At 37.4% G+C, this 13,008-nt stretch overlaps 1 protein-coding gene across 5 annotated transcripts in view; it reads right to left on the minus strand.

Annotated features, from left to right (window-relative positions):
* The window catches only part of ANKIB1 (ankyrin repeat and IBR domain containing 1), a 96,248-nt gene that overhangs the window by 4,943 nt on the left and 78,297 nt on the right, over positions 1-13,008 (minus strand). For 4 of the 5 annotated variants that reach the window (XM_057432887.1, XM_057432883.1, XM_057432884.1 and 1 more), the window contains 9 exons: positions 11,639-11,727; positions 10,506-10,636; positions 7,385-7,519; positions 6,131-6,217; positions 5,950-6,016; positions 5,401-5,546; positions 4,383-4,561; positions 3,777-3,828; positions 392-503 (listed from right to left, as the gene is read on the minus strand). In XM_057432887.1, the coding sequence (XP_057288870.1) occupies positions 392-503; positions 3,777-3,828; positions 4,383-4,561; positions 5,401-5,546; positions 5,950-6,016; positions 6,131-6,217; positions 7,385-7,519; positions 10,506-10,636; positions 11,639-11,727 (998 nt within the window). The remainder of the gene's footprint in view (positions 1-391; positions 504-3,776; positions 3,829-4,382; positions 4,562-5,400; positions 5,547-5,949; positions 6,017-6,130; positions 6,218-7,384; positions 7,520-10,505; positions 10,637-11,638; positions 11,728-13,008) is intronic. The other variant, XM_057432886.1, reaches the window with a different exon arrangement.

The raw sequence follows: 13,008 nt of genomic DNA on the forward strand, positions 1-13,008 counted from the left end.
GGAATCCTCTTCTATCCGCTCTCTGCTTTATGCACAACTGGTCCTTTTAATTGGCATAAAGGAGCAGGTACATAGGTAAGACTGTCATATGAAGTATATGCCCTTCAGAATTTCTTCAGAAAAGCAAACCTGCTCTAAACAGCTGAAGAGTTATTAGTGGGAAGATCAATGCCTTTCTCTTTAAAAAGAGAAGCAGCCACAATGAAGTCAGCAACACTTCTAAGATCATATACGAAAAAGCAAAAATAAGCCTTCATTTTGTATCCTGGGGAATACAGCGATGTATTTGAAGCTTCTTTAAAGTGTATCCACAGAAGAACGAACACTGTGGTCACTACTAGCAATTTCTGAAGCAGGAAGAGGAAAGGAACAGGCCCAGGCAGGAACATACCTAGTGTACTCTCACTGGGGTCATCAGGATCTGGAGTATTACTCAGCAGACTGTGCATGTCTCCACGTCGACGCTGTCTGTGCCTCCTCCGATACTGAAATTCAGCATATTCCTGCATAAACCAAAGGTTACAAAATACAGGGCAGCATGCAGTAATATTTTTCTGATGTAATAAGCACCACATTTTTAGGAAAAATGTGTGATTTTATATGTTTATTATAAAATCACCTGTTTTCAGAAAAATAAATTGCAAGTTGTATCATGCAATGTTTAACATAAATAATAACTAAAAAAACCTCCACAACGTAATCCTAAATATATAAAAGAATGAACTAGCAAAGAACAATACTTGACATATTACCAACGTATTAATACTTGCAATCCCCCTTCTTAAAGAATTACAAGTGCACAGTTTTTGTTTTGATGCCAAATTTTATATACGTAGACATCAACACACTTCTTCATAAATACAGAGCTAGTGATTTTAGAACATAAAAATAATTAATCTCAATTGAACCAACAGATTATTTCGGAGTCCCTGTTGCCAGCAATTACCAGCAGAAAATAGCCTTTGGAAGACTACAGAAAGCTGGTTGACATACACTGGGACTTGTTATACTCTTCCCAGCCTCCAGGACACTGTGTCTCAGGAACTTCTTAAACCACAGCTGATGCACCTCTACTGAACAGTCTTGGATGGATTTTTATTCCATGAATTACAAATCTCCTCTATTTTTGTCTAATTTGAGCTGCTAATGAGCATTACCATATAGATTTGAACTCCTGCAGCCTGGAATTTCTTATGTAGTATGTATTACCCAAGATAGTTTATGTAACATTTACAGGAAAGACTCATTTTTGACCACATCAAGCTAGCATCCCAAGGGTTAATTATCTTAATATTTGGAAATAAATGTTTTGATTTCCATACCTTTCTTAATACTAAGAGACTAATTTCCAGATATGTTTTAAGGTCAGTACAGCCGACACTGAACCTGACTGTGTAGGTAAGATCTTTCATTTCAGTTTTTGCACAAGGCAATAAAAACATACACACAGGTATTAGCTCTTCTCTTCAGAAGATAATACTGCTATTTATTTCCCTGAGCCCCAAGCTGGAAAAGCCTTCATTTAGCCAAATGAATTCAGAAAGATAACATTACATTTCTTTTCTTACATTAACTTTTCATCCTGGAATATCTCAGAAGTGTGTAAAACTTACAGTGTCATTTCTCTTACCCAATGACCTCATGGCAGAGAGGCTGGAACTAGATGATCTTTAAGGTCCCTTCCAACTCTAACCATTTTATGATTCTATGATGGCATGCTGTCTTTCCACAAACTCTTTCGGGTGAAACCCTTATCCATAATGACATATGCAAGCCAAAAGAAATCACAAAATCATCAGTGCGGGCAGATTTTGATCTAAGATGATCCACAAAAATTGTAAGAACATAAAAATCATAGAATCATGGAACGGTTTCGGTCGGAAGGGATCTTAAAGACCAATTCAGTTCCACCCCCTGCTGCCATGGGTAGGGACACCTTCCACTGGACCAGGTTGCTTGAAGTAGCTGTCTGTACTTGACCAGACAAAAGGCCCATTTACCTCAGTACTGTCCTCAACAGTGGTTAGTAGTACTGCTTGTTAGCCTATGGAGCAGCGTAAAAAAACAGGGCAAACATAAAGTGATTCTTATCTAAAATATTCTTCCAGCTTCTATGGGAGCTCAGAGATTTTCTAAAAGGAAGGCTGTGCCACTTGATATGGAACAGTATAACTAAATTATTTAAACAATATATAATTATGTCGCTATGAATCAGCTAAGGAATAATGGGAAGTGATCACTTAACACAAAGATTTATTAATTGTATCAGATCTTATCTCTTATGTGTTTGCAAAGAAATCCTAGATTTTCCCCATAGTTATTTCACTTTTGGTGACTTTTTAACCTTCAGAAAGACATCTTGATCACTACTGATAAAAAGTTATTTCTGATTACTTGGAACAATTTTACGTATGTGAGCAAAAGAAGTTTCAGTCTTTTTGGATAGGAACATCATGTTTTTTTCACACACTGGTCTGCCACAAGCAGTGTTCCTCGCTAAACCCAGTAAGAATCTGGTTTCTGTAATAATCTGGTATATTCAGTCATTCTCTATAAAAAATTTTGTAGTGAAATTCACTAAAATACAGATGACCATTATTAATTCTAGAAAATTCCTTTAGCATAGGTGGTTGCAAGTATTTTTGACAGCTACATAGCAAAGAAATCAACTTGCATCATACAGTGCCACATTTACGCAAATCATAAAAACTCATAGGCAATCTTCTAAGCACGACTGCAATGGCACTTACTGCTAAACAGCTCATCAACGTATTTCTTATCAGCTTTTTCTCACAACCAGTTCCACTGATGACACAGTAACATCACAATGAGTTTGGTATTATCAAATGTGGAATTATTTCAAAAGAAAGGACTAAAGGAACTAGACAGGAGAAGCAAGCTGATTTTTTGTAGAGAAGCAAACTATCTTCTCAGCAGTGTGATGCTCGCCAGCAACAACAGCAAAGGAAATATATAGAAGTCTGTGGAGTTTTCCAGGAGGCTTTAAAATGAAAACAGCAGGTTTTCTTTTATAAAGAAAACATTTCTTTTATAAAGAAAATGGCACCAAGGAAATGTTGAAATGAAGTTTCTTTCCTAACTGACGGCTTTAATCAATATTCTCAAAATACTAAATAGAAGTTAAGATGATAAAGGAAGCTTCTTATATTTTTGTGTAGAGTCTTGAAAATTATTCACTCTTTTCCGACATACAGATAGTGGAATATTGATTTTTAAAATTATAATTTTCATTCTTGGTTAAGTAGCAGAAGTTCATCTCCTCTGAGTATGCAATTTCCATCCTGCTTCAATACATAAACCCCAAAACAAACATTTCAAATAGTTAACAATATTTAAGTATGTTGTCTTGGATTGTGACAGAAGGATGGAAGTTTCTTAGACTTCTTGTCAAATTCTGCTGATCTGATATTGCATTCAAAAGTAATCTACACAGTTTCATATATTTATTACTTTAAGGTTCCCCAGCACATAGACACCAATTTACATACGATTTTAAAACTGGTTATGTGCTTGGAAAATGATGAAAGCAACATAGTTTGTCCAACACCACCTTAAATTAACTATATCATATAGATCATTGCACAGTTAGCTACGAATATATTTCCTTCTGTTGTGAAATAAATTACATGGTGAGCTTAGACCAACTCGAAATGCTTTGAATCAAAATAAGGCAGCACTTCATGCAGATTGCAATCATACCTGTGTTTCTAGAATAAGCAGAACTAAGATAAAGAAATTAAAAAGAAATAGTTTACCTCTGGGGATGCAAATCCTAAATATTCCCAATCCCATGTTCCACCAGCAAAGCTATAAAATTAAGTAACATAAAGTTTAGAAGCAGAACAAGTATGAAAATCCTCCAGAGTTTCAAAATCTATCAACATCTAAAAACCAGTGCAACTGCAACCCTCTAAAGTTAACAAGTCTTTTGCTTTAATTCCTACCTCACAACGCATTTAGAAAACCATACAATTAAAATGTTGACTGTTCCAAAACTGCCTGATTTTTAGCAAATACATACAGATTTTTAAAGCATACCAGATATTTAGTGCCAATCTTGAAGGAAAAAAAAGTGAAATGGAAGCCATGACATCAAATCATCAAATCATTAATGTATCACAGATGGGAAAGCAATTCAGGTTGCAACATACAGACATGTATTCTCAAATATGTTTCCTCAGTGAAAAGCTGTAATCACACTAGCATCAGATGTCCAAGAAAATATCACTATATGGTGACTTGCAACCACTGAGCTTATCAGCTCCACATCACCTCTCTGTCAAAGAATGATAGTACATTCACCCACTTTGGCACCTACCAAAGTAACCTGTTTGATGTGCACAGCACTTCATCTGGATTACCTGCGCCTGGGTGCTTCTGGTGAGTCTGCAGGAGCCACACCACGGGCCACAGAGGCCAGGAACTCTTGTCGCTTCTGCTGCACAAGACAAGCTGCACGGATGATTTTATGGCGAGGAGTCCGAAGGTAAGGCCTGTTCACTTTCTGTGCAAGGTCTTCAGTGACCATTTCTAAGTCTGTCTGCAATAGTTAATCAATACAGGATAAAATAGTTTTACAGTGAAATGTGAATCAGGCAGAGCTCTACACCATAAATACTGAGCAGAACGAGAACCATTTTCCTGAAAATACCATTTGAAATACATACCCCAAACATACCCCAAAATATCTGACCTCTAGCCTAGCCTTTTACCAACCTAAATGCTGTCCTTCAGCTTGCAGCTGGGCTTCTCAGGGAAAGGAAAGGGGGAAGGAGAACAGAGGGAGAAAAAAAAGGGGAAGAAGAGGGAAAGGGAAAAGGAGAAGGAGAGGTAGAGGGAGAGAGAAAAAGAGAAGGAGAGGGAGGGGGAGAGGGAAAGGAAAGGAGAAGAAATGGAAAGGAAAGGGAAAAGGGAAAAGGAAAGGGAAAAGGGGAAGGAAAAGGGAAAGGGAAAAGGAAGGGGAAAAGGAAATAAGGCAGCAGCTCCTGTTGCCTAAGCCACTGCCACCCAGGTAGTCCCCCAGTTTTGCCCCCCAGACACGTTAGTAGGGAAAGACACGGAAAAGGAGCTAGAGAAGATGAAGATTGAAGCTAAAATGTTACCTTCAGAAAGAAGATTAACAGTATATTATTTGCTTTCCCCTTCCACCAGTCCTTACTCCTTTCCTTTCGCAGCAAAGTGTTTTTTCATTCATTCTAAAACTGAACTAAAAGCTACATTGTCATGGAGTAATCAAAATGTGCTAGTTCCAAGCTTGGTTACAAATACAAAACAGGTATATCGTTTTACACCACAAAAATGGCAAAACCACACTGATTAACTAATACTACAAAAAAAAAAAAAGGAACATTAGAAAAGCAAAATATATGCATGTATTACCTGCATAAGTTCAAATATTTCTTTCTTTGTGCTTTTAGGCTCCAAAAAGAATCCATACGGATAAGAACACTTAAGAATGCGGCGAGTTTTTAAAAGTTCTTGCACTGCATCTTCAATGAACGTGGTATCAGGACAGCCTCCCTCAGCTGTAAGATGAAACAAGCATTGTGAAAATACTTTCCTGCTGATGTCAGCATTCTTTTAGCGTAAGAGTTTTCCTCCAAAGTAAATTTATGTGCACGTCAGTTAAATATTTGGCAAATGAACAGCAGCAGGTTCACAATGACTACACGGTGCTCTTACTAAAAGAAGTAAGTGCAGAGTATTGCCTTATCCCTTACTAATGCTACTTTCTCCTTGAGAATTTGGAATAGGTAAGATTTACTGTGCACTTAGCTTTCTACCCTGCTTATGAATTCTAGCACTGGAGTACAGAAGGGATCACATCACACAGCAGACTGATGTAAGCTCTACCCAAAAGCAAAGGCTTAGCTGTAACAAAGCTAATTTTATTTCAAAGCAAATTCATAGATCACAGCAAATACTTACTTCCACTGAGAGCTCTACTCAACTGCTCCATCTTTTCTTTGGCTGTTTTCAGAAGGCGCTGTTCTAACTAAGAATAAAATAAAATAAAATATAATAACATAATTAATTTGGGATTAAAATAAAAATAAGTTTTGTTTCTATCAAAACAAACAAAAATTGGTAAAAATGGCTAGACCCACACCTGGTAGCTAAGTTCATGGTTCTTAAATCTTGTGTAATAGTGCATAAACCTATCAAGCTCTTGAAATCTTCTATGCTTCTTTTCAGCCTGGAAAAAAATGGGGAAACAAAAGAAACCAAAATAAATCTTACGACTTAATTCAGCAATCACCAGTAGATACAATTACATAACCGTTTCTATACCCTCTACATATAAAGTATATATAGTTTCCTGGGCTGCATCAAAAGCAGCGTGACCAGCAGGGCAAAGGAGGTGATCCTGCCCCTTTACTCTGCTCTCGTGAGAACCTCACTTGGAGTATTGTGTGCAGTTCTGGTGTCCTCAACATAAAAAGCACATGGAACTGTTGGAACAAGTCCAGAGGAGGGCCATGAGGATGATCAGGGGACTGGAGCACCTCCTGTATGAACATAGGCTGAGAAAGTTGGGGCTGTTCAGCGTGGAGAAGAGAAGGCTGCGTGGAGACCTCATAGCAGCCTTCCAGTATCTGAAGGGGGCCTATAGGGATGCTGGGGAGGGACTGTTCATTAGAGACTGTAGCGACAGGACAACGGGTAACAGCTTCAAACATAAACAGGGGAAGTTCAGGTTAGACATAAGGAAGAAGTTCTTTATCGTGAGGGTGGTGAGGCACTGGAACAGGTTGCCCAAGGAACTGTGAATGATTCATTCCTGGCCGTGTTCAAGGCCAGGTTGGACAGAGCCTTAGGTGATATGATTTCGTGTGAGGTGCCCCTGTCCATGGAAGGGGGGGTGGAACTAGATGATCTTAATATGATTCTATGATTCTACTGCACACAATGCTGTCAAATGCCATGTAAGTAAAGAGACAAATGTAATTTTTAAATTCACAAGTCTGTAAATACTGTAGCCAAAGAGTTGATACACTGTGTGTGCATGCTATTTAAAGATACTTTCCAAAAGCCAAAATTAATGCATGTCTTCTGTAGTGCACAGCAGCTAATTACAGTACCAGCATACCCATTTTACAAAAGAAAACCATGACACAGAGAAGTAAAATGAATCAAGTGAAGTCACCAGTGAATGTTACCAAAGCCCAAGAGCAGAACCAAATTCTATGTTTCTAGCCACAAATAAGCAGCGTTTCAGTGTTTTCTTTCCGTCGCTTTCATATATTTAACGTTTTATTTTCCTATATAGAACTTGGGTTTGGAAGAATTTTGATGAAACTTCTCCTAAACAGAAAATTGCAGCCTTGGCGCTATTTTTCAAACACACACATTCATTTGTTACCTCTACTGTCATCTCTTTGGACTGTTCCTCCACATGTTGAATAACCTCATAGCGAGTGCATCTGTAGTAGCCTCCAGTGGAAGAGCTGTGCTTCTTCCATTCTTCTAAGCATATCCAGCAAAAGTCATATTTGCACTTCAGAAAAAAAAAAAGTAAAAAGTTGATACATTGTAGATTTGCAGTTATTCATCATTATTCCCCCAGGAACAACTGAATTAACATCATTCTGAGTGTGCTTATGGTCAAACAAAGTTTCTGTGGAGCTTCCTTCCTATTTTACCTGCTACAGAAGATCTGGGTTATCAAAACACGTCAATCATAACTTTTGTTCCTTGGATCACAAGACTGTGCTGGATCTACATGTTCATTTTCAAGTGGAGAAAATAATCAGATGATAAATACAGCTGATATTTATCATTTGGCCTGGTTTTGTTATCATTTTCAAAAAAAGATAGTCCCATTTTTTGAGCAACACAGAAACTGCTCATGAGAATGAAGGCTATTTTATCTCCTAATATCACTTTAAAATACAATTACTAGTGTTCTTGTCATGTGGTGTTCCTGATGCAAAGTATTAGTAACAACTACTAAAGCAACAGAGAAGAAACCAGAACATAAGCTTTGAAGAGTGATCACTTCAAGGTGAGCCTTTTCTGCATTGACTGAGTAGAATTTTCAAAACAGGTAACACCATACAAGGAGATCTGACTTATCCAGGCTTCTCTGCATCAGAGAAGATCAAACTGTATTAAATACCCTCAACTTAGCACCGAGTTCTCAGCTACTTTATTTCAAAATATTTGGAAGCTATTTACGGACGGACAGGCAAAAGACTTCATCTTGGTGAATCGTGTTTATTTCATCTGTTTTACAGATGAGCAAAGAAAAATCCTGAAAAAGGCAAGCAAAAATTTACATTAATTAATATGAAACCACAAATATTTGTTTCACAAGCAACAGAACTAATAAAGCTGAACTTCATAATGATTTATATGTATATGCTTCTACTGCGCTAATCTCACCTCTTCCATACTATCTCACTCCATGACCACTCTATGATATATATATCTTCTAATCTCTCACATCTCCCTAAGATTCCTGAAAAAGCCCAAGACCAAAGTTCCCAGACCCTCCTGTAATACCTCAGTCTCATTAAACTTTCAAAACCAGATCACTTGTTTCTACACATCTCCCAAACCCTAGCTCTGTTTTATGTGCTTTTATGATCACTTAGCCATGCAGCAGCACTGCCTAGGTTTAACAAATTGCATCTGCTGCCCAACCACTGTCTCAGCCATGCAGAAGAGGTAACTGCTGAGTAGGTATTTCAGCCTCTCTCTTTGTGGCAGTACAAATAAAGTCTCTGCACCTTACAGCTACCAAGTTCCATGAAACTTGCAGTAATTTAATATCCATGAACCCCATCCTGTTCCTTCATATCCGATTCAAAGTACCCAGAAGGTTAAAAACTACTACAGGCTGGGGAGACAGCAGGACTGTCTAAACCTTGTCTCCTTAGATACTGGCTCATAAAACAGGAAAATGTCTACTTAGTACAGAAATGTGATTTTATGAGTAAAGAGTATCCTCCTCTACACCAAGAGTGGTGGTGAGGAGGCTACTACATGCTAGCTGCTAAGAGGCAGTTGTAGAGTTTACCATGTAGTAGGCTTGAGCAGATCTTAATGCAGCAAATGCAGAACCTTCGTCACAGGCTGTTACTTCAGTGAAGAAGTGAGGTGACCACTATACCTTGTATCTGAGCCCTGCAATGTGCTTGAGGATACACTTCCTCTCCTTTCTCACTAGGCTGAGGGGAGGCAGCTTCTCTTTGCAGAGATTTCTCCACCACAAAAGGAATCTCACTGCTTTAAGGACACTTGGAGCTGTTCATAAACTACAGCATTAAAGAGTAAAAGAGAACTGTGGTTGTCAGCTGGTGCTTTAGACTGGTGCTGAATTCAATTATCTACAGTCAACAGTGTTTAATGGCCAATGTGCTCTCTAGCCTGAAGCCATACTTTCTTCCACTGAGATGAGCTAAGTGGCAAAAGCTGCAATGAACATACCTTTTACAGTTTTTAGCACCACAGAATTTAGGAGCTCTTTTAAAAATCATGTAAGGAAAAAACCCAAAACCAACAAAAAACCCATCAAACTTTGCATAAACTGAAGTGGAGGAGAATGTGTTCTCTGCTGCAACAGACAAAACCAAAGAAATGACACTAAAAAAAGCCCCAATCTTCATATCAGAGAAAGGAGAGACCATGTGATGAGAATATAAAGAAAATGGGGTTTGCATAGCAATGGAAAGAGACTAACCTCTCCAGAAAAATAAAATGACTTTCTAAGTCTCTTAGCTTTTCATTGGCAGCCAACTACGTCAAGTGCATGCTTCTTTCCTATTTTTAATGATGCTCTTCAAAGAGGTATTAGCTGTAGTTATAGAAGATACCTCTGACATAGAGATAGTATTCTAACATGCTGCTTTTAACTAATTTGAGAGAAAATGCTTTCTCAAATGATACTGAACTCAGGGCAAAAAGAATTTTTTCTATTTTAGTAGCATAGTGCAAACTCACGACTAATTTTTTGGCTGCTGTCGCCAGTAAGTTTCTTTTGAAATTACTCTTTGTTGTCTTCTCTTTCCTGCTGATTAATTACTGTTTGCAGTTTTCCATTCAAATGTCTCTGTTTTGTTATTATGTTAGAGAAATAATGCAAAAGAAAAATGTAGTAAGGGCAAAACCTTCATTAGAGCTTATCATTCCTTAAAACGTTTTATCTTCTGCCAACTAAAAATGTTCTTTCTATATCATTAATGATGATTAACCTAGCAATTATTTCCATTTCCTTAAGTTCCATACTGTATTGCCAATATTTCTTAGTGTTTATGAATTTTGATCATTACAGTGTTTACCTGCAAGCCAGCCAAATTTCACTAAATATTAAACATTTTCTAAATACATGTAATCTGCCATTTGCAAATGATCCAATTCTTCCAGCAGGTTCCACCAGACCTCAGGCATGACTTCTGCACACCTGGGCTCTCAAAACATATACATGACATACGTGACCTGAATTGTATTTCACAACAAATTACATGAAGGGTCTTTCTCACCTTTGCACACTGCATATGGTTGCAGCCCTCATTCTTCTGAATTGGAGATTTGCAGTTGGCGCATGGTTTGGAGTTCGTTAGTAACCACAGGCAGTTGGCAGCATCTTCATAAGCTTCACTCACTCCCACAACTTTATGAGGGTGACAGGAGGATATGGAGCATGCAAAAGCAGAGAAGCTGAAATTGTACTTGTGTAATCTTTTGTGAAAATCAGATTAGGATCTGTTTCTTGACAGAATATTGTAATTCTTCACTGTATATATTTCTCACAAATATAAACATACCCATTTTCTCATTTATAAATATCATGTATAAAATTATTACACATATAATTCATATATATTTCCACATATATTTCTATACAAATTTGTATGTACTTTATATGATATTTATAATATATAAACAAGCAAATACTATATGAATAAAACTGGCACGGTTTGACATGGTTTATTTTGCCTCTTTATAACATTTTTTATGCTTTCCAGAATATTTAAAATGCATTATGCAAAGGCTCTGAACTGTGATAACCAAGTTGGTTTTTATCTGAATTATTGTCAATCTTTCTTTTTTTTTAATTAATATTGACCAACAAAATGTGTCCTGTGTAAACCCAACCTTTATTAGGTTTTTTCAGTAAACATTATTTATCATTAAGCCATCCCCCACAACTCCTTGCAATTCATTCTCAACCTTACTATTATTATCACCTGTTGGTCTGAATTAGTTTTAAAGCACACAAAGAACTGCAGTGAACACAACACAAAGTGCAGACTGGGCTAAAAGATTTTAAATTTGTCCAGGACAAATAAAGTTATGTTCAGGAATAAATCAATTAATTAATGAAACAAAGCTGTAAGAGGAAGGGAAAGAGTTTTATATGCCATGACTGAACCATATGCGGGTTTATGGGGAGGAATAGTTTATGAAGAAGTCCACCACAGGCTGCCCAATATGCAGTTAAAGTATGAAACAGCCCCTCATTGAGCGATTTAATTTTCTTCCCTTTTACCCTATTTTTCAACCAATGTAGAGTTTTTACTTAATGGAACTAAAAAATTCCTCTAAACCCAAAAGACAACAACAACAGCAAAAAAATTACACCACCCTCCCCCTGCCCTGGCATGGTTCTTACGCTCTTCTGGTTTCATTTCAGATATTTTCTGTAGCCAGTCCTTCCAGGTTTGGCAGTCACAAGGTTCATGTGCTTCACCGAGACATTCCCTGAAGATGAAGGTGTATAAACAATTACTTACCATTTAGAGATTAAAAATTAAAGTTAAAATTGGTTCAAGCTAAAAAACTTGGAAACTTTTCAAGACACACTCAAATTTTAATGAAGTCAGGAAGATAAAAAGCCATCTAATTAACATTATTTTAAAATGCTTTTAGACTACTTGCTCACAAGCAGAGATGACCACTATTAACACTGACGTGAGACAGGAAAGGAAAAGAGCTTTTAAAAATCACAATCTGAAATAAATCAGCTGGTTTGCACTTTGCTGGAGTTACACCTGGATACTAGTTTAGTGCCACAGAATGTGCTAGTGTAGTTCCTGTGATACAGGTAACCCAGAATAAAGAGATTACCCAAAAGTAGTAGGTAGTTTGCTATAGCTGAAATGCATTTTATGCAGAATTACTTGCATCTATTTAGTTGTAATAATTAATCTTTAAGTAGATTTGAGTTTTTAATCTAGAACAAGATCCAAACCCTTCAACACCAACTTTAAGTATTTGTGGATGTTTACTTTCCACTGGAATATCTTAAATGGGGGCTTTAACTTCGTTACATGGATATAGTGGAGAAATGAGTCCCTTGAGCTTCTTTTGAAGTTACCACTAGCTTTCAGGATGGCAATCACTACAAGGCAGTGGCAGATACATGCTTTCCCGGTGGTGCTTTGGTTTAGGTGTGCCAATATGGACTCCAAATTAGTAACAATTCCCTTTTTTACTGGAACAGCAGTAAATAGCCTCAGACATCTGCCACATCAAACAAAACTCAGAGGGAGTACATTTCAGATGGGCGCCAGCTGCACCAGAACATACACAAGTTTTCTGCAGATCCACTGATGAACTGCTCTCTGCAGTGTCTGCAGCAATACTCTTCTGATCCCTCTTAAGGAGGAACAAAGGAAAGGTCATGGCAATCATTTCCAACTGTTTTCCCACTAGCCAGTCTGCTATCAAACAAGCTTAAATTCACTACACAAGGATCCCTGTTTCGAGATACTTCAGATCTGTAGCTAGGAAAGACTGTACGGGAATGAATGAGTCTGTATGGCAATCTCAGCTGTGGTTAAACACTGATACCTTCCACTGCTGTCGGGCAGCAGTACATGTAAATCATTTGCTTCAAGAGAGCCAAGACTTCTAAGACAATTTTCCTCCTAGAAAGGACAGAAACTAGCAAAAATCAACTTAAAAACCTTAGTTTCTAACTTAAAAGCTGATTAGTTAATCTATTACTGGGGGAAAGGTTGTAGTTTTTATGTTTTCAAA

Source organism: Pezoporus wallicus, unplaced genomic scaffold (genome assembly GCF_028554395.1).
Source record: "Pezoporus wallicus isolate ANWC-B61680 ecotype Strahan unplaced genomic scaffold, APGP_CSIRO_Pwel_v1 scaffold_2584, whole genome shotgun sequence".
NCBI classification, from domain to species: Eukaryota; Metazoa; Chordata; class Aves; order Psittaciformes; family Psittacidae; genus Pezoporus; species Pezoporus wallicus.